Source organism: Candoia aspera, chromosome 2 (assembly GCF_035149785.1).
Source record: "Candoia aspera isolate rCanAsp1 chromosome 2, rCanAsp1.hap2, whole genome shotgun sequence".
NCBI lineage: Eukaryota > Metazoa > Chordata > Lepidosauria > Squamata > Boidae > Candoia > Candoia aspera.
The window spans coordinates 20,893,530-20,911,505 of record NC_086154.1 but is presented as its reverse complement, the minus strand read 5'-3'; the positions used below and the strand labels follow the sequence as shown (position 1 = coordinate 20,911,505).

General features: G+C 39.2%; 3 protein-coding genes across 5 annotated transcripts in view; all 3 read right to left on the bottom strand.

The window, feature by feature from the left end:
* Window positions 1–2,782, bottom strand: part of PXK (PX domain containing serine/threonine kinase like) — a 51,147-nt gene extending 48,365 nt beyond the window's left edge. For 2 of the 3 annotated variants that reach the window (XM_063291493.1, XM_063291494.1), the window contains exon 1: window positions 2,630–2,782. In XM_063291493.1, coding sequence (XP_063147563.1) covers window positions 2,630–2,731 — 102 coding nt within the window. In that variant the 5' untranslated portion in view covers window positions 2,732–2,782. The remainder of the gene's footprint in view (window positions 1–2,629) is intronic. The other variant, XM_063291492.1, reaches the window with a different exon arrangement.
* Window positions 2,783–12,445: 9,663 nt separating this feature from the next.
* HTD2 (hydroxyacyl-thioester dehydratase type 2) lies at window positions 12,446–13,729 on the bottom strand. Its single transcript, XM_063291481.1, has one exon. It carries the CDS (start codon window positions 13,727–13,729, stop codon window positions 13,205–13,207), a length of 525 nt encoding a protein of 174 aa, XP_063147551.1. The 3' UTR covers window positions 12,446–13,204.
* Window positions 13,706–17,226, bottom strand: RPP14 (ribonuclease P/MRP subunit p14). Its single transcript, XM_063291482.1, has 5 exons — window positions 17,033–17,226; window positions 16,828–16,912; window positions 15,754–15,830; window positions 14,494–14,572; window positions 13,706–13,820 (listed from the first exon to the last, which is right to left on the bottom strand). The coding sequence occupies exons 1-5, from the start codon at window positions 17,176–17,178 to the stop codon at window positions 13,764–13,766; spliced, it is 444 nt and encodes a 147-aa protein (XP_063147552.1). The 5' UTR covers window positions 17,179–17,226; the 3' UTR covers window positions 13,706–13,763.
* Window positions 17,227–17,976: the final 750 nt, after the last annotated feature.

Genomic DNA, 17,976 nt, shown 5'->3' with positions numbered 1-17,976 from the left:
ATTGTTTCATCAGATTATGTAGTTCTGACTGATATACTGCTCTGAGATCTGAGGAGAAAAATTGGCACAATGTGGTGTTGGAGAGTTGCTTCTCAGCTTCCTTGATGTAATCTGCCTTATTCATTATAACAAGGGCCCCTCCCTTGTCAGCTTTAGTTATAAAGTCATTATTGTTCTTGAGTCCTTCAATAGCATCTTGTTCTGCTGCGATTATTGAATAATGGAGTTTTTTATTGATTATTGTGTCTTTAACTTGTAGGTGAAAGCATTCAGTGTAGAAGTCTTTCTACACTGGAAGCCTGTAGAGGCAGAACAGCTTGGTAACAAATACCTAAAGCAAGCAGCACTATTGCATCTGCATTAAATTTCCAAGCTTCTTTTTCTTTATATTTTTGGCCTGCTTTTATACATAAAAACTCAAGGCAGTGAACATACTTAATACTCCTGCCTCTGTTTTCCCTACAACAACCCTTAGTGAGGTGGGTTGGGCTGAGAGTGAGTCACCCAGTTGACTTTCGGGCCTAATGGAGGCCTAGAACTCAGAGTCTCCTGGTTTCTAGGCCAGCATCTTTACCACTACACCAAACTAGCTCTCTATTATTGTACTTGAAGCCGATTCTCCCAAAATTAAAACAGAAAATTGCTTTCTTTTCTCATACCCCATTAGGCCTGCTAATCTCACCCACTCGAAGTAAAAAAGGTATTTAAAAAAAATCCATCATTAGCTCCTGTTGCAAAACACGCTTACTATGATTCATTGATTTTTTTAACTTTATTCGTTTTCCGAGTATAGCTAAAATACAATAGAAAAGAAAAGATATAAGATAGAACTAAAGAAAAAAAGAAAAAACTGAGTGCAAATAGACAGAAAACAAGAATGAAAAGTGACTTCCAACTTACTCCAATACAGATATAAATTTACAAATATAATCTCTTACTGTTAAACCACAGTAACATTATTTCTATCGAAACAAACCATTTAATCACTAAAACCCAAAATCAAAACTTCATTTTTCCAGTACAAGTAGTCTAAAAGTGGTTGCCAAGGAGATATAAACCCAGAAACTTTATTTTCTCTTATCAACACTGTTAATTTAGCCATTTGAGCCAAGTCCATTAATTTAATAATCCAATCTTGAACTGTAGGTATTTGTGGAAATTATGATTCAATGATGATTGGTCAATCCTGGGTAATAAAGAACAATCACCAAGCAACAATAACTATGTTCACAATACTTTAAATTTACTTTATATGAACAAACTACATTTATTTTTAAGTTCTGTTATTAGTATGAGCAATATTTTAAATTATTGCTGATCGTTCTGCCAGTTTCCAGAATATTCAAACCCCAAAGACAAAGAAATATACATTTTCATGTTTCTTCCTTCACTAAAATCTACCTGTATAACACTGTCTAAACATAATATAACTTTATTGGTCTTCAGAAGGCAGTGAAAATTCAGCTTTTTCCTCAGGCTTTGGAGCTGGGATGACTGGAGATGGTTATGTGATTTCCTGGTTGCCTATCAATGTTTTGGATTTTAACTGAATTGCTTGTTTTTTTATTTATTTATAATACACCACCCAGAGTGAGTGGCCTATAAATTAAAGCTGCTTCCAGAAGAATGCTAGATCAGATTAACCTTTCCTGTTCTCAGCTAGAAAACATTTCATCTTCAAAGTTTATCTCTCACCTCTTATAGGCTTTTTTCCCCTCCTTTCCCAGCTAACCTCTAAACTAGGGTTTCCAGCTGAATCTACCTAAGGACATTCCCCTCATCAAATAATCACCTTCCAGGAACTGAATTCTACATTATATATGGGGGAAGACAGGTTTCTGTTGGTTTGCCATTTTTTCCTTCCAACCCTTGCTGGCAAATATTATATAACAACCCACATATTAACATTCGGTAGTAAATCACCAAACAGCTGTCCCGTTAACCTATGTGTACTTTAAAACCGCAGATCTCCAGGGCAATCCCGGCCGGCCACATGTAGCAGGGCTGACTTCCACAAGGCGTTCACTATTATCACGACTATGCGGGGAATCGGGTCGGGGTGACAGTATTTCCTCCGGGAAGCGCCAACTACTCCGTTTTCAGACGCGTCCCATTCCGGATTTGTACCATTTAACAACTAACTCCGCACCTACATTTGCCAACGCTCGGCGTACCCGCCCACCGCATCCCAAGCGTAAAAGAGCCCCCGCAGCGCCTCCTCGCTTTTCATTCAGAAGAATCAGACTCCGCCGAGATTTGAACCCGAGAGCTCGGTTGCCCAGACCAAAGTGCCTCCTCGCTACCTTGGAAAGGCTCTTTCGCGCCCACGCCTGCCACCAGCCTTCCCCAATCAGGGCCCTTCCAGATGGGTTGCAACTCAACACCCATAATCCCCGGCCAGGGCCCCACTCCGTAAGACGTGCCTGAAGCTAGAAAGCAAGGGCAGCGCCGACCACCGCTCCGACGGGCCTCCCGCGCCCACCGTCCTCCAGAGGCGGCCGCCCCGCACTCCCCGTCGCGCTCGCGGCTTCTTCCAGGGCGCCTTACGCCCGCAAGCCACCCCCAGGTGCCGCCGCCGCGCTCGTGCCGCAGCCCAGCCAGGCCCACCCGCTCCGCTCGCCTGGCTCACCGTGTGCGAGTGCAGGCTCTGGCTCGCCTCGATGACGGCTGTCAGCGGCACCGTGTCGTCCAACAGCACTTTCCCAGCCGGCGGCTTCTCCATAAAGGCCATGCCGAGCGCCGGGGCCAGAAGCCCGGCGGCTCCCTCCGGCTCCGAGCGACTCCGGCGGCTGTCAACACAGGAACCGCCTGTCCAGAGTCGTCCCTCCTCCGGGTCTTAAAGGCCGCCGAGTAGCCAGCGCGGGGCCGCCCTCCCCCGGCCAAGGGACGGCCCCGCGACGTCAGCCTGGCCGGTGCAGGGCTTGGAAGAGGAAGGCCGGGAAGACGAAGGTCGTTCCTGCAATGGCAGCAGCAATTTGCGAGCCTGCAAACAGTCCGCCGCTCCACTGCAAACCACATTTTCCTCCTCTTGCACGTTGGAGAATTAATTGAACAAACAGAGGAAACAACACGCATATCTTTGGGACCGACACATTATGATGTAAGGGTTCACGGCTTCATGGGATGCAAGGAACTTTATCTTCCCCGTAGCAAGGCCGTGTATATTTTTAATCTTTAACGCACTTGCCTCATCTTGGAAAGTGAGGATGTGTGGTACAGAAATCGAATGGGCAATTTGAAATGGTGACCTGGTTCAGGGGATTCAGGATTGAATTCCCTGAATCATTTTGGTTTTGATGCTAATTCATAATTCTTTGGTGTTCCCCCATGAGCCAGAAAATAAATGAGACTTGCATTAGGGCACCTAATGGTTTATCAGCAAAGAATGTCTTAAGACAGGTTTGAAATATCACATTAAACATATTGAAAATTTGACATTTAACTTATTTTTAGTGATGTGTGTAGACGCTCTATTAAAGAAAAGTGTTTTAAAATTGGGTATGTAACCTGCTGTAAGCCTACGTATCTTATTCAGAAAATATGTAGGGCTTTTAAAATGAAAGCAATCACCTGTAAAAACTGGACAAGGGTCACCTTCCTACTTAAAACGCTGATACAATGCTGTTGCTAACTACAGTGCAGGTGTCTCACATTGGTTAATTATTTGGACAATGTTCTTATTGTAGCCTACAGAGGCTGAGAATTAGTCAAGTTTCCTAAAGAAATGAAACTGAGATGGTAAAACTAGGAGCAGAAAGGAAAGTGAAAGTTAATAGTTCAACCATAGTGTTATGCCAACCCATCACTTAGTTTAAGATGCATCTTGATTAAATACTTTTTTTAAAAAGTAAACAGTGAATTAGGTAAAACTTCAGTGGTATTCTCATTCTTGTCCAAAGCTTTATTCAACTACCATGATCTTTTTGAAAAACCTTCCCAATATAACATGTTTTGCAATGGGTTGAATATTACTATACAAAAAAATAAGCTTGTCTGCTAGTATTTGATGAGTCTGGGAGAGGATTAAAAGGTAATAGATTGCTGGAAATGATCCAAGCTCCTATGCAATGTACTGTTGGATGCTATTTCAACACCCGGAGGGATAACTGCCCAGTCTCTCTTTAAATACCCCCAGCTATAGAGAACAGCTCACACTGTTAAGTAATGTCCCTTTAATTTAGCCAAAATGTGCTTCCTTGCATTTTTCAGCAATGCATCCTGCATCAACAAGTCTTAAGTGTTTGAAAACAACTATCATGTCTCCCTTTAATGTTGTCTTCATGATAAACATACAGTACTCAGATTTTTTTAAACTTTTCCTTTCCTAACCCATTTCAACTTTGGCTTATCCTCCATTTCCTGAAAGACACAGACACAATACTGCCACCACTGCAGAATCCAATGGAACTTGAAAGCTATTCAATAATTATTAAAGAGGTATGCTCCTCACTTGTTGCTTTATACTTCCAATCTTCCTAAATTGAGTGGAAGTTCTGAAGAGAGATTGAAAACATTTTGTTGAATGGGAAGTGAAAAGTGCATTTTCTCCAACCAAAATCAACCTGTCTGAAAAATGAAGAAATGTGAGAAATAAAGCTCAAGAAAAAACGTGCATCATGCTTCACTTGTATGACATTTTTCCATCATGGCCCTGTGCTACAGAACGCCCTTCCCCTGGAAATTCTGTTTGCTCCAACACTGATAGCTATCCAGACGCAGGTTGAGATAGAGCTCTTCCTTAATTATGAGAACATTGTGTCATGTGAATATTTTTTTCCCATTTGTATGTTACTCCATTTTTAGAGTGAATGTCGGGGAGGGGGATGTTTCTATAGAACACCCCTCCTCCCCCTGACATTCACTCTAAAAATGGAGTAACATACAAATGGGAAAAAAATATTCACATGACATTGTGCTATGGACTTTTTTTTACCATAGATGTTTTAAGCTGGTTTTGTGTGTGCATGTATCACCAAGAATCTTGACACTGGCAGTATAGAAATTTAATAAATAAATATGCATACATATTAGGGGTGGAAACAATGCACAGAGCCTGGATTTGTCTTCAGAGTTTTTGCAGTTATGCTAGGAATAGGTCTTACTAATAGTTTTTCTCTTGATCTAAACATTATGCATCTGTTAATGTTGATATGTAAGAGTATTTTCCATAGGTACTCATAGTTGTAGGTGGTTATGAGCTGCTTTTCACACTGCAGCAAAGACCAGGTCTTTTTCTATGGATCATGTACTGAACACTACAATATACAAACAGGCAGGTATATACACAAGGTCATGGAAGCCATGATACCTACCCTTCTTTTGTTATAAGATATTTGCAATTGAGATACCCAAAGTATCTCAAATGTGCCCGGGCCTGGGGCCCCAAGTGTGGTAATGGTCCTGTTTCTTGGTTGTATTAACATCTTACATTGTTTACTTGGCAGCCGTGTATACTTATTTTGTATTGTAACTATTTTAATTGTAATTATTTAATTGTTTTATGGTTTTTATCGTTGTAAGCCGCCCAGAGTCACTTGCTGAGATGGGCGGCTATAGAAATTGAATGAATGAATGAATAAATAAATAAAAAGTGAACAAGAACCCCTGGAAACAGCAATTCTCAGTGTGCTGTAGTTATTCCTCATTTGTTCTCAATAGCAATATTACCAGGCTACATCTCGGGAATATTAAAAATCCTATGAAGATCAAATAATCACCAGAGAACTAAATATAGTATTCTACACATCATGTAATGGATTCATTAAGTTAATATTTTCACAACATTTGCAGCTGTTTCTTTGTCTGCACTGTTTCTCTTTAAATTACCTCTGCCAGGATCCTGGGACACTTCATTTTTAACTTGGAGGAAGGCTGGGCTGGTAGAACAAAATTAAAGGTGAAATGAATGTACACATACATCTTTAAGACTTACTAATCATGGTAGGCTTATAGATCCAGGCCAGTGTAATTTCTCTCTGATAAAGTGGCAGTTGCTTTCTCAAATCATAATTTGAAATTTCCTTTGGCTGGGAATACATTTGTGATATTTTCATGTGTTCTCAAAATACAGCATGTAATTTTATACAATAATATTCTGACAACTTTTCCTGCAAGTAGGTTCATAAGCATCTAGCAGTTTTTGGACTTTAGAACTGAGGGTGAGTAGGGTGACTCTCACAATTTCCATTTCTCATGCTATCTTGAAGTGCACTTTTTCTTATTTCACTACCAAAGGAAGTGCAAGTGGATAGTTTCTCTCTTCACTAAGTTGCTATAGTTCCTATTTATGCATTGTGGAAAGGTATAGAAAACAAAAAATGGGTTAGAGTCATAATGGCTGTAAATAAATAATCTGCCTAAATAAATAGCTTCTGTCTTTTCAGCTGTGGAAAGAGACACCGACTTGGGTTACTAGACATGTTCTTCTCTTTCACTCATGCAAATAAGGAAGTTCTTTGGAGAAACAAAGATGTGATAATCACCTACAAAGGTTCTCATACAGTTTTGAAACAATTCTTAAAAGTGATTTGGAAAGTTAAAGGAACTGGATTTCAATGAAGCGTAATTTTAAAGGATCACTATGTTCATATTCCATGACTGCATTGTGAATAACTGCGCCTACTGACACCTGTATAGCCACATGTGATGGGGTTGAAAAACAGGCAGAAATGGAGGGGGGTAGGTTACCCCACACCTCACAAATTCTAACCATGATGATGACAACCCTGATTTGGCCACTGTGTGTGTGTGATTTCTTTTTCTTCAGTGGAAAAAAAAATCAAAAGTGAAGCAACTGTCCCCAGTGTAGGAAATAGCCACTTGAAATGGCTCAAGTCGGGTCAGCTGAATGAGTTCACTGGGAATAAGGATATCCGAGTCTTGTTATACCATGTACACCCTGAAGATCCAGGTAGCCTCATTAGCCAAGAGCATCTCTGATCAGCTTTCAGGTACAATATTGGAGAAAAAGAGCTTCGCCATAGTAGCCCATGTATTGTTATCTTCAACACCAGATGAATACTCCATAAGGCAGGTTGGGGTCTGCAGCTAGAACCGTATACTTTGGCTACTTACTCAGTGGGGTCCTTTACCAAAGGTGAGTAACACCTGTGCTTAAGACTCAGCACAGGTTGCCAATTAGCTACATTTAAGATCCTAAACTGCTCAAATGCAAAATATCTGAGGAATTACTGACATCTGTATTGGCTTATCTTTATCTTCTAGGGATGATAGTCTGTCGATGCTCTTTGTGCTGCAGAGAGAAATGTCCTCATGGACTGTTGTCGCCATGTGAAACAAACTTCTAATGGAAATTAGGTGGGCCCAAACTATGAAAATTAGAAATGAGTTTCCTTTCCTCAGCCACCCTTACAACAACTATATTAACTTTCTCCAACAACACTTCTGTTTACTGTTATATCTTACTCTATTGATAACCTTTATGTAAATCACTCTGATATACTTAATGGAGTATACCATGATCTTTCGATCCTTAAAGGCAGTTTTATTTCATTGGTTCTTCAACCCTAGTTAGGTTTATTGATATTTATTTTGGTGGAGAATTGAGTGGATTATATCCGGTTGAATTTTTTGACTGTTGCTTTTGATAGTTCGATTAATGCCTGTTGCTTTTATAATTGGGCAGGTAATAAGAACTCTAAAAAATAAAGCTTAACTGCCACTAGCTTGGGAGAGAAATGACTGTATGACCAGAAAAATATAAATTAGACTCTACTGATGTAAGTAAGCAGGCATATTTAAATTGTGAGCTGGTGAACAAGAACTGCTGGAGTATACTATTCAGAGCCTAGTACTTATGAGTCCAGGCACTAGGAGATATGAAAGTCTGCTCTCACTACCAATATAGGATTTTTTAGTTTAATAAAAATGATAGATCAGGATGGTTATTTCTGACTTGATCACTGCAAAGGAAATAGGGAGGATGTGCCAGAGTGTTAAGTCTCATGGACCTCAGTATCATCCTGAACATCTTGAAATAAATACAAAATCCCCTTTCAGCACTTAGATAACTCTTGAGCCCCATTTGGCATTTACAGTTTGGCTCAAAAACTGAAGAAGCTTCACCCATCTAAGTGGATCAATGGCAGCTTGTAATTTGCTTGCTTGTAATACCTGGGCAATTCATAGATCAGCAATTCCTGAATAGTTAACAGTAGCTGTTTTGGGGTCTACATTAGACTGGTTGATTTCCTATGGCATTTCAGGGAATGGCTTATGAAGTTCATGATAGATGCTGTTGGGTGCTTTGAACATACAGAAACCAAAGGCTAGCTAAACCAGAGAGAAACAGAACGTAACCTCTTTGTAGGCTTGCCCAGCAAATAACCTTTTCTAGTAATCATGATGGATATTGAGCATAATGAACGTTATGATGAATACTCAGTCTAAGGAAGTACATGTACTCCGTCTGATTGCACAGGTGCATGGAAACAGAACAACACACTAGGGTGGACTAAAACAACAATATGCCCTGAGACCTTCGAAGTATTACAGATGAATAAAATACCAAGGGTCAGGATGTGAGCTTCCGTGATCAAGAACGCCAAAGCTAGACCACTGCCTGACTTGTTTTTAATTGTAACCATGTTCCATGACAAGACTGATGAAAACCAGGTGGTCAGAGTCTAATGCTTAATAGGTTATAAAATAGACCAAGGGGAGCTCTGTCTTTGTATGCATATGTGTAAGCTATGTGACTTTAAGTGAGAGAGAAAGAAGTGTTAAAAGCTTCTCATTCTTTCTAGAATCAAGGATTTACAAGGCAACTTTTGTTAACTGATTATTTAGGTAACTGCTTAGGTTAGTTGGAAAAATGTTAATCAGCAACGTGTACCTCTAATTAGTTGTGCTGGAATTGAAAAATGTACTAAAAGGGCAATTACATTCAAGCTTCGATTCAATAAAACTATGCACTCTGTGCTATTTCCTTCTTGGCAATTGTGCCAAGAAAGGAGGGGGAAAGTGCTCTATACTATCCCCCTCCTAAGAGACTCAGCCTTCCTCTCTGAGCCACCATTATGCACCAGGCTCCAACAGTGGACCTCTAGGTTCTTGATGCTGCAAGCCTGAAATCTATTCTTTGCTAGCCTAAGAACATAAGAGAATTGGTGTATCAAGTGTATTAGTCCAGCATTCGGCTTTGCTCAGTGACCCACAGATACCACAAGCAGGATAAAAAGACATAGACCCGATCTACAGTAATTCCCTTGCAATTGGTATTTGGAGACACGCTGCCCCCAACTGGAAGGTAGGCACCGAATCTTTGAGACAAAACACCTTGATGGATATGTTTATCTATACTTTTTCAAAGCTATCCAAGTCATGGTCATTACATCATGGTAACGCATTCCACAGATTAGTTATGTGCTGTATGAAGAATCACTTCCTTTTGTTTTAAATCTTCACTACTTCATCAGCTTCACTGGCTGGGTCTTACTGCTAGTATTTTGAGAAATGTTTTCCTTCTTTATTTCCATGCCATACCCGATTTAATACACCTCAATCATGCCCTATCTCTCTTTTTCTAAGCTAAGGAGCCCAAAACATCCTAGCTTTTTTGTGTTCAAGCCCTGTGATTATTTTAGTTGACCTCTTTTAAACTTTTTTCAGCTTTATAACCCTTTTCAAGCAAGGTAACTAGCCTTATACACAAACCAGATGTTAACGTAGCATAGATTTATATACGGTATTACTAGGCTGACCATATTTCCTTGAGACAAAAATGGGACATTGGGATAGCAAAATGGGATGGGGTTAAACTTATGTAATATTCCATATTCACAAAAAAGACAGGCGATAAAAAGTTTTTAAGATCCATTTCCTGGTCCTTGAACAGATTACTGCTTATAAAAAAAGTTTTTTGTTTTCATTAAAATGAAAAAGTTTTATTACATGAACATATCGAGCTAACAATTATTCTTCAATGACAGAACTCATACAAAAATTTAGGTAGACGTAGAGGGGGACTGTATTTCAGCAGTTTGATAAGAAAAAACAGCTTCACTTGCTGCAATTTTATCGCTTTCAGTATCACCATCACGTCTCATAAACGAACTGATGTTTTTAACTAAAGCCAGAGTCTTTTCAGCATCCTTACGTTTCTGGCTACGTAGATGTTGGTTGATGTCACTTCTACGTCCATGAGCAATGGGAAAAACGGTATTACAACATTGGCATACCATTTTTGTTCCATCACTGCATAGTTTGCCCAGCTTAATAAATTTGAATTCCTTCTGGAGATCGTCATTAAAACTGCAGGTTCGCCTCTTTGTCTTTGGCATTGCAAGGGTAGACTTCAAGCTATAAAAAAAATATGAGTCCAGTTCACACTAGGTACAAGGCAAGGCTTGAGTCCAGTCCATGCTGGGTACAGGGAGGCACTAGGACCGGCACGGAAGCCAGCAGCTTCAGGCACAGAGCTCCAGCCCAGTAGCCCTTGGAGGCAGTGGCAGTGATTGGAGGCAGCGCAGGAAAGCAGGCTGGGGCAGCAGGCTGGTTCAGCAGGGCAGGACTGGAAGTGGCGGTGGGCAGTGAAGGCGCAGGAAGGCAGGCTTGTCTGGTGGTCTGGCTGTGCAAGGCTGGGAAGGCCTTCCCGGTTCTGAGTTCGACTGGAGTCAAGAGGCGAGGTCTGGAAGTTGAGCCTGAAGAATGGTTGTCCCCGACAACCTGTTCATCTTTTTTCCATCCTTTTATTCTTTTTTCTTTGTGCTGTTTGCAGATAGCAGCCAATGGGTTTGCTTTCTTTTTGGCGCTGTTCCCGACTGTCAAGCTGAGCTTTGTTGCAACTGTTCTGCCGTTGCTGCAAAGCTCAGACTGCATTCTAACAATAATGGCTCCAGCTTTTTTAAAAAATGGGACAAAATTGACCTTTACTGTATATTAAAACGGGATGGTCAGGAAATGTTTAAAAAAGGGACTGTCCCGTTCAAAACGGTATGTATGGTCAGCCTAGGTATTACAATGTCGACATTTTTATTTTCAATTCCTTTCCTAATAATTGCTAGAATGGGATTTGCTTTTTTCATAGCTACCGCATACTGAATTGGCAATTTGTGATATCCACTTCATGCTATCCATAATGATCCCAGCATTTTTTTTCCTGATTATAGACTGCTCAGACCCCATCAATATGTATGTGAAGTTAGTTCCCAATAGACGTGAGTGATCTTATGTTTCTATGCATTTATTAGTATTAATTCAAAGTCAGATATTAGTTGTGTTGCGTGCCTTTGAGTCAGTGTTGACTGCTGGCAACTGCCTGGACTAGTCCCTACAGTTTTCTTGGCAAGGTTTTTCAGAAGTGGCTTGCCCTTGCCTCCTCCTCCCTAGGGCTGAGAATGACTGGCCCAAAGTAACCCAGCTGGCTTTGTGCCCAAGGCAGGACTAGGACTCACAGTCTCCTGGTTTCTAGCCTGGTGCCTTAAGCACTACACCAAACTGGCTGTCATGTATTAATTGGTCCCTGATTGATTATGAACATCAAGTTGTTGTCTACCTTTAGTAACTACCTAGATGGATTTTCTCCATGATGATCTGGTCCTTCAGGTTTTCGAATGGTGCACTCAACACCACTGTAACTGAGTCCATCCACCTTGCTGCTGGTCGTCCTCTTGTCTTTCCTTCCACCTTTCCCAGCAAGAAAGCGTTCTCCAGAGAGCTGGATCTTTGCTTCATGTGTCTGAAGTAGAATAATTCGAGCCTGGTCATTTGTGCCTAGAGTGAGAATTCTGGGTTGATTTGTTCAATGACCCATTGGTTTGTTTTCTTGACTGTCCACTGTATTCTCAGGAGTCTTCTCCAACACCAAAGTTCAGCCTCTTATTATTATTACTTTCCTGTCTTCTATTGCTGTTGATACAAGGTCAGCCACAATGAACTTAACTGTTGCAACTTTTTCTATATATCTCAAATTGACTCCCTTAGGCACACGTTCTCCCTGAATCATAAATGGCTTTGACATGGTAACTGGGTGCCTTTACAACTTTACCCTCAAGGATGTTATTAAGAATGCCCTTACTGTTTCTCCTGCCCAGGTATGATGAGGGTCAAATTTTTAAAATAAGAACAAATGGCAATTACCATGGCATCTATGTTATTCTTAAGCTAAATGCCCTACCAATACAGGATGTTCTTACTCCAGACAAGAAGATGCCAGAGAACCACATCTGCATTTCTTATCAGTTGTCAACTATTCCTGTGATGAGATCAAACTCATGCCCCTTTGATTCTCTGTGAAGTCTATATAGGATCTGCTCTGGTCAGTCTCTGCACTTTTAGATCTTGCTGGCTGGGAGCCCAGTGATCACTTTAACTTTTATAGCTTAATAAAGAAAACTGGTTTGGATTTCTCCAATTGTTTTGTCTTATTCTTAAGGGTTTTTTTTCCCCCACGAAGATGAATTGTGGAAGGACTACAAACAGTGGCCACAGTATAATCAAATGTAGTTTATATATAACATAAAGTTGCCAAGGTTATTAAGAGCAACAGTACAAGTTTATTTTACCATCACTTAGGAAAGTTAATAGAGAAGGGAGATAAAAGCTGTAGTTGAGAATAAGGAAATTCCTGAGAAGTCAAGCATTACTTTGTGTAGGGGGAATACCAGGCTTGTACTGATTTTTCAGGAAGAGAATTTGAGGAACTAACATTAAGTTCTTAATCTTATTTATCAACTTATACTTTGTTCATAAATACAGGATATCAAACATATTTATATAAATGACTTATGTGGGAGGAAATAAAAGAATGAACAAAGAGGATAGATCTACAACATACTTCTAGTTTACAGATGATCAGAGGATGGATTGTACAAACTGCCTAAGCTATAAAACTGTCACCTAACTGGCTATTATTTATTGACAGAATGCAGAGCTAGTGAGTCACTGGTCAAACTCAACGTAAGAATCCTGAAATCTGTCCAGTACATAAGCCCAAATTAAACGATTCAAAGCACTTGGCATGCTGATTTTAATTTCTACCTCAGCATTCTTGTAAAACTCTCATTCTATCTCACCAACAACCATCACATTGATAAAAGGCAAACCAATCTTTTAAATCAGAGATCAACATCAAAATGTTGGAATTAAATTGTTTCAAATTCCTCATAGACTTAGATAATTAGTTGATTACAACTAAAAGTACATCCTGTTGTAACCTCTGCTACCAATAGGATACATCATACAATCAGGTCTCAGATTTCTGATCTTCAGGTACCATGACTTTAACAATACCCTCCATGACAATTTTGCCACTTTGGGCAACTGTACATGACACTGCAACATAAGCAAGACATCTCTTCAGTTTCTTCACTTCTGCTGAAGCCAAGACCTCTTCTCCAACATATAAAGGAGATGGAAAATTAATTTCCTGAGAAAGGAAGATACAACCAGGCCCAGGCATTTTCGTACCCAGGACAGCTGAAATAAGTCCATTGATTAAAACACCATGTACAACTGTTCTCCCGAACCTTGATCTCTTTGCATATTCTTCATCCAAATGTAATGGGTTTGTGTCCCCCGTTAATTCAGAAAAGATAAAAATATCCTTTGATGTGAATGTCTTAATTATTTCAGCTTTGTCTCCTACTTTTATGTGTAAAAGCTGAACACGGTATTGAGTGAAGAATGGCATGGATATTCTTGGCTTTGTTGAGAATATTCTCTGGAGTCTCGCACTAAAATGTCTGTACCTGGGCAATGCTATCAGCATTTTGGCGTTACACAAACCATAATCAACTGATTAGTTAATTTAGCAACATTTCTCTGCTGTTCCCAGCTAATGCAAGAAGAAATGGAGAAGTCTAGAGAGAAAGAAAAGAAATATTTTCAAATGGAAACACAGAATCAATTCCTTTTGCATAAAACAACATTCAGGCAAATAAATGGCAAATGATTAATTTCCTTGGAGACCAAATTTAATAACTGCGAGCCTAGGAGAGGATGGTTAAGTGGCTGAACTCAAGCATTTCAAATAGAATGAGATGAGAGGAAATGATGCCATAAGCAATAGTGGATTTCAAGTAATATAAGTTGCTAATAGCAACAGGCTATTTGTATTCAGAGAAAGAACAAACTGGGGTGAAACTATTCTCCAAAACAAACAAACTGGGGTGAAACTATTCTCCTAAATAAATAAATAAAGCGACCAAAAACATATTATTATTTATCAAATTTCTTATCCACACAATAATGAGTTCTCTGACCAAGTTAAAAACTTATTGAAAAAAATACAAAGCAATAAAACACAGAACAACCCACGATGAAAATCAACTATAATACTTTAAGAAAAACACAGGACAGGAAAGAAAGTGTGCGTATGAGTGTAGCCTATGGGTTGCCCAACATAACATCTGAAAGTCCCAGAGCAATAATCTGTTTTATTGAACAAATAAGGGCTTCAACTGATTGTCCAGTTGTAGTGGAGGCAATGAATGGCAATCAACCTAACATCTGGGCTAGTTTCTCAGTTCTTACCTGTATCACCCTAAAGGCACACTTTCTGTTCTGGAACGAACCAAGCAATGTTAGAGCACTCCACAGCTTTACTAGGCCACTGTAAAAATGATATCATTGGATACATTAATGAACATTACTAATCAGTAGGCAAGTAAGGTAAACCATAAATATTATATGATAAATAAATCAAGGTTCAATGAGATGGAGCCATATCCATCCAGAAGTTAGATCCACATAAGCTTGAGGCTGAAATTTTCCAACAAACATTTTATGCTTTTTCTGATGGCAAAAGCTGATGCTTTCCTGATAAAAGAATTGCATTTAATTTATTAAAGAACTCATTTTCTCCAAAGGTGTAAAAATCATTAACAACTGGTTGGCAGAAGTCTAGCTATTTCATAGGATATGGGAATTTATTTTTGTTGGGAAATGCAGGCTTGGTGCTAGCAGATTTTTTTTTTCAAATTTTCAATTAATTTTTTTTTTCAATTCAACCTGAAGGCTGATTGTTCCTATATCTAACTGTTAATAAGGCTACACACGAAGGCTGCAAAACTTTGGTTGGGCCAAGGGTCACATGAGCTTTTCAATAGCATCTTAGGGGCTGGACTGCAAAATGGGGCAGCGACATATAAAACAATTTCATAAGTGGGTGGCAGACAAAAAATATGAAAAATATTCTTTAACAAACTTTCATCAATAAAAATAGTGATTCCCCATCTCTGCACATTTCACTTGATTCACAGGTTTAAATAAATTGAGCAATATGGGAGGGAGAAACCAAGCACACTCCTCTGGCAGAGAGGTGTGGAGATTGCTGTACTGGCTGACACTATCCTTTCAGTGGGCTGCGTATAGTTGTGCACCCATCCTATAAACCAGTGTTTTTCAAACATGGCAACTTTAAGATGTATGGACCAACTCCCAGAATTCCCCAGCCTGCATGGGAGTTGAAGTCCACATATCATAAAGTTGCCAACTTTGAAAACACTGCTATAAACCAATAAGACCTATGACTTGCTTGAACCTAAAAAGAATTCTCTTCATTTGTATTATTATGCTAGAGAGCCTTCCTTTATCGAACCATAGAGTCACTTAGTGAGATGGGCAGTGAAGAAATGTGAGAAACAAACAAACAAATAAATAAAACTATGCTTGTCAAGAAAGCATATTCATATTAGTTCATTGTAAAGTGCCCAGAGTCGCTTCGAGTGAGATGGGTGGTGACAAAATTTGAAATATAAATAAATAAAATAAATAAAAATTAAAATGTCTTACGCATTAGAAACTCTGAGTATGGCAGTCAATGTTTTTTCCTCATATGTCAAAACATCAACAGGCAATGCAGCCCCAACCTAAAAGGAATCATGCCAGTTACTAGGAAGCATTTACAGTCTCTATCAAAGACATTAAGAAATTCTATGCCACCACTACATTTAGTTTAATTTGATGTAATTACAAACCTGGTATATAGGGTAAGCTTAATGAAGAAGGACTTGCAATTTTTTTCAGTGTATTTCATTACAAGTCCAACTTGTAGGATGTAATAGAGAATAATGCACAAAATGAGATGATCTTGTTGAATATATGTTCGCATCATTCTCATTCCTTCTTTAATCTACTTTTCTCGTAAACACTTTAATCACTAAGGCCCCTTATATCTGGGAGAAACAGCTGGAATGTGTAATCAGAGACATCTCCTGGTCCAACCTCATTTAAAACATGGTCAGTTAACTTTTTTGCAGCCAAGAACCATAAATGGGGTTTGGGAAAGGGAAACCCCAAACCCCATTTATGGTTTTTGTTATCTGTTTAGCTACAAATGACAGCAAGGGACATGGCTGTGATGCAATATCATTGGAGAAGGCAGAAACTGAATTTGGTCCCTGTTTTAATTTTTGGTGGCTGGAGTATGTTTTCAGTAAAACAGATATATGGCCTATTAAAGTTTGACATACCTCTCTTTCCTTCTTATTTTTCCCCAACAACAAAACACTGCTGTCACTTTGTTATAGCTTTTAGCAGGGAAGTTATTATGAAGCAGGGAAGAGACAATGCCAGAGTACAAAGAAGAAAGTATGTGGCCACTTTTAAAGGATGTGAACTACTAGCAGACAGAGGCCAATGTGCAAAGAACACAGGTTGTTAATAACAACCTGAATTCTAGCTTAGCGTGGTATACCATTACAACCGTAGTTAGTAAAAGTCTTCCTTATTCAGAGGTTTCAATCAAACCAAATACTTTTTACACTCTTCCATTTCCAATCATCCCCTTCTGTATATAAAGTAATCAGAAGCTGAAAAGAATTCAAGAATTATTACCTCAAAATAATTCAGACAAAAGTGACATACCTCACCATGGAGCCGTTTTAAAGCAGAGATGATAAGCTGTTTGAACTCAACAGGATTTAAACTAACGTCAGCTTCTTCGAACTCCCTACAATTTATTTTTGCAATAAGGTTTATTAGTAAACATAATATACCACAAACACAATCGGTTATTCAAAATCGAGCAGAAATGGAATGGGAATATTTTAAAAAAGGGATTTGAACTTACAGACGAATTTTCAGATAATGGTATTCAGAAGCATTCTTCAATACTATTCTTTCATAGGAAGCAGGTTTGATGCCCTTATTTTCATCATCAAATTCAATCATCTTATGAAGCTCACTTCTAAAAGGAAGAACAGTCCATTCTGACATTACTAAGTCCTAAGCTCAAAATCACAAACTCCAAGCATGGACAATTGTCACTTGAAATGTATGCAAATGTAGGTGGGGGGATGTCTTATTTTCATTCTATTGCTTCACTGGGCAATATTAAGTCAGGCTGCTTACATCAGAGCTGTAAGCCTTGCTCATGACAGCATAAGCTTGTTAACAGCTATTCCCAGAGTGGTCATAGGTGAGTCCAAAGAAGCAAGTTTAGAGAATTAGAGAAAGAGTGAGAGAGAGCCCTCAGTTTATTTGGTCTTTCAGATTCAGTCACTGGCATCTCTTCAATTAAAGTGATCCAGTGATCTGTCTGATCTGGAACAAGAAGCATCTTAGGCTGTCAAGCTTAGCAGAAACTCAACTTTGCTTTTTCATTTTAGTCTGAAAATGATTTAAATGCCCATGTAAAAGACAGGATGAAAATGCAGGCTTGTAATTTTTGTGGACAAAAATTTATGAACAGAAAACAATTTACTTTGGGGAAACAACTTCAGCAAAGCTTAAGCTGAAGAGACTAGGCTACAATCAGAATGTCTCCAGCTGGAATCTTGCACTGCTGAAACTTCTCTAAACATCTTTACCCAAACTACTCTCCTTGTCATATCCGATCGGTGATGACAAAAATGGTACTTTTCGATTGCAACTAGAGCAGGGTTTCTCAACCAGGGTTCCGTGGACCCCTAGGGTTCTGTGAGAGGTCACTAGGGGTTCCCTGAAAGATCATGATTTATTTAAATTTGGGCAACTTCACATTAAAGAGGGAACACTGTTAATGCATATATACAG

Coding starts and splice junctions, on each gene's coding strand:
- HTD2 (XM_063291481.1), bottom strand. CDS start 13,729: ATGCTGATAGCATTGCCCAGGTACAGACATTTTAGTGCGAGACTCCAG.
- RPP14 (XM_063291482.1), bottom strand. CDS start 17,178: ATGTCAGAATGGACTGTTCTTCCTTTTAGAAGTGAGCTTCATAAGATG. Junction 15,831..16,827: donor TAAAACGGCTCCATGGTGAG/GTATGTCACTTT, acceptor GATTCCTTTTAG/GTTGGGGCTGCATTGCCTGT. Junction 13,821..14,493: donor GTGCCTTTAGGGTGATACAG/GTAAGAACTGAG, acceptor CTTTCTCTCTAG/ACTTCTCCATTTCTTCTTGC.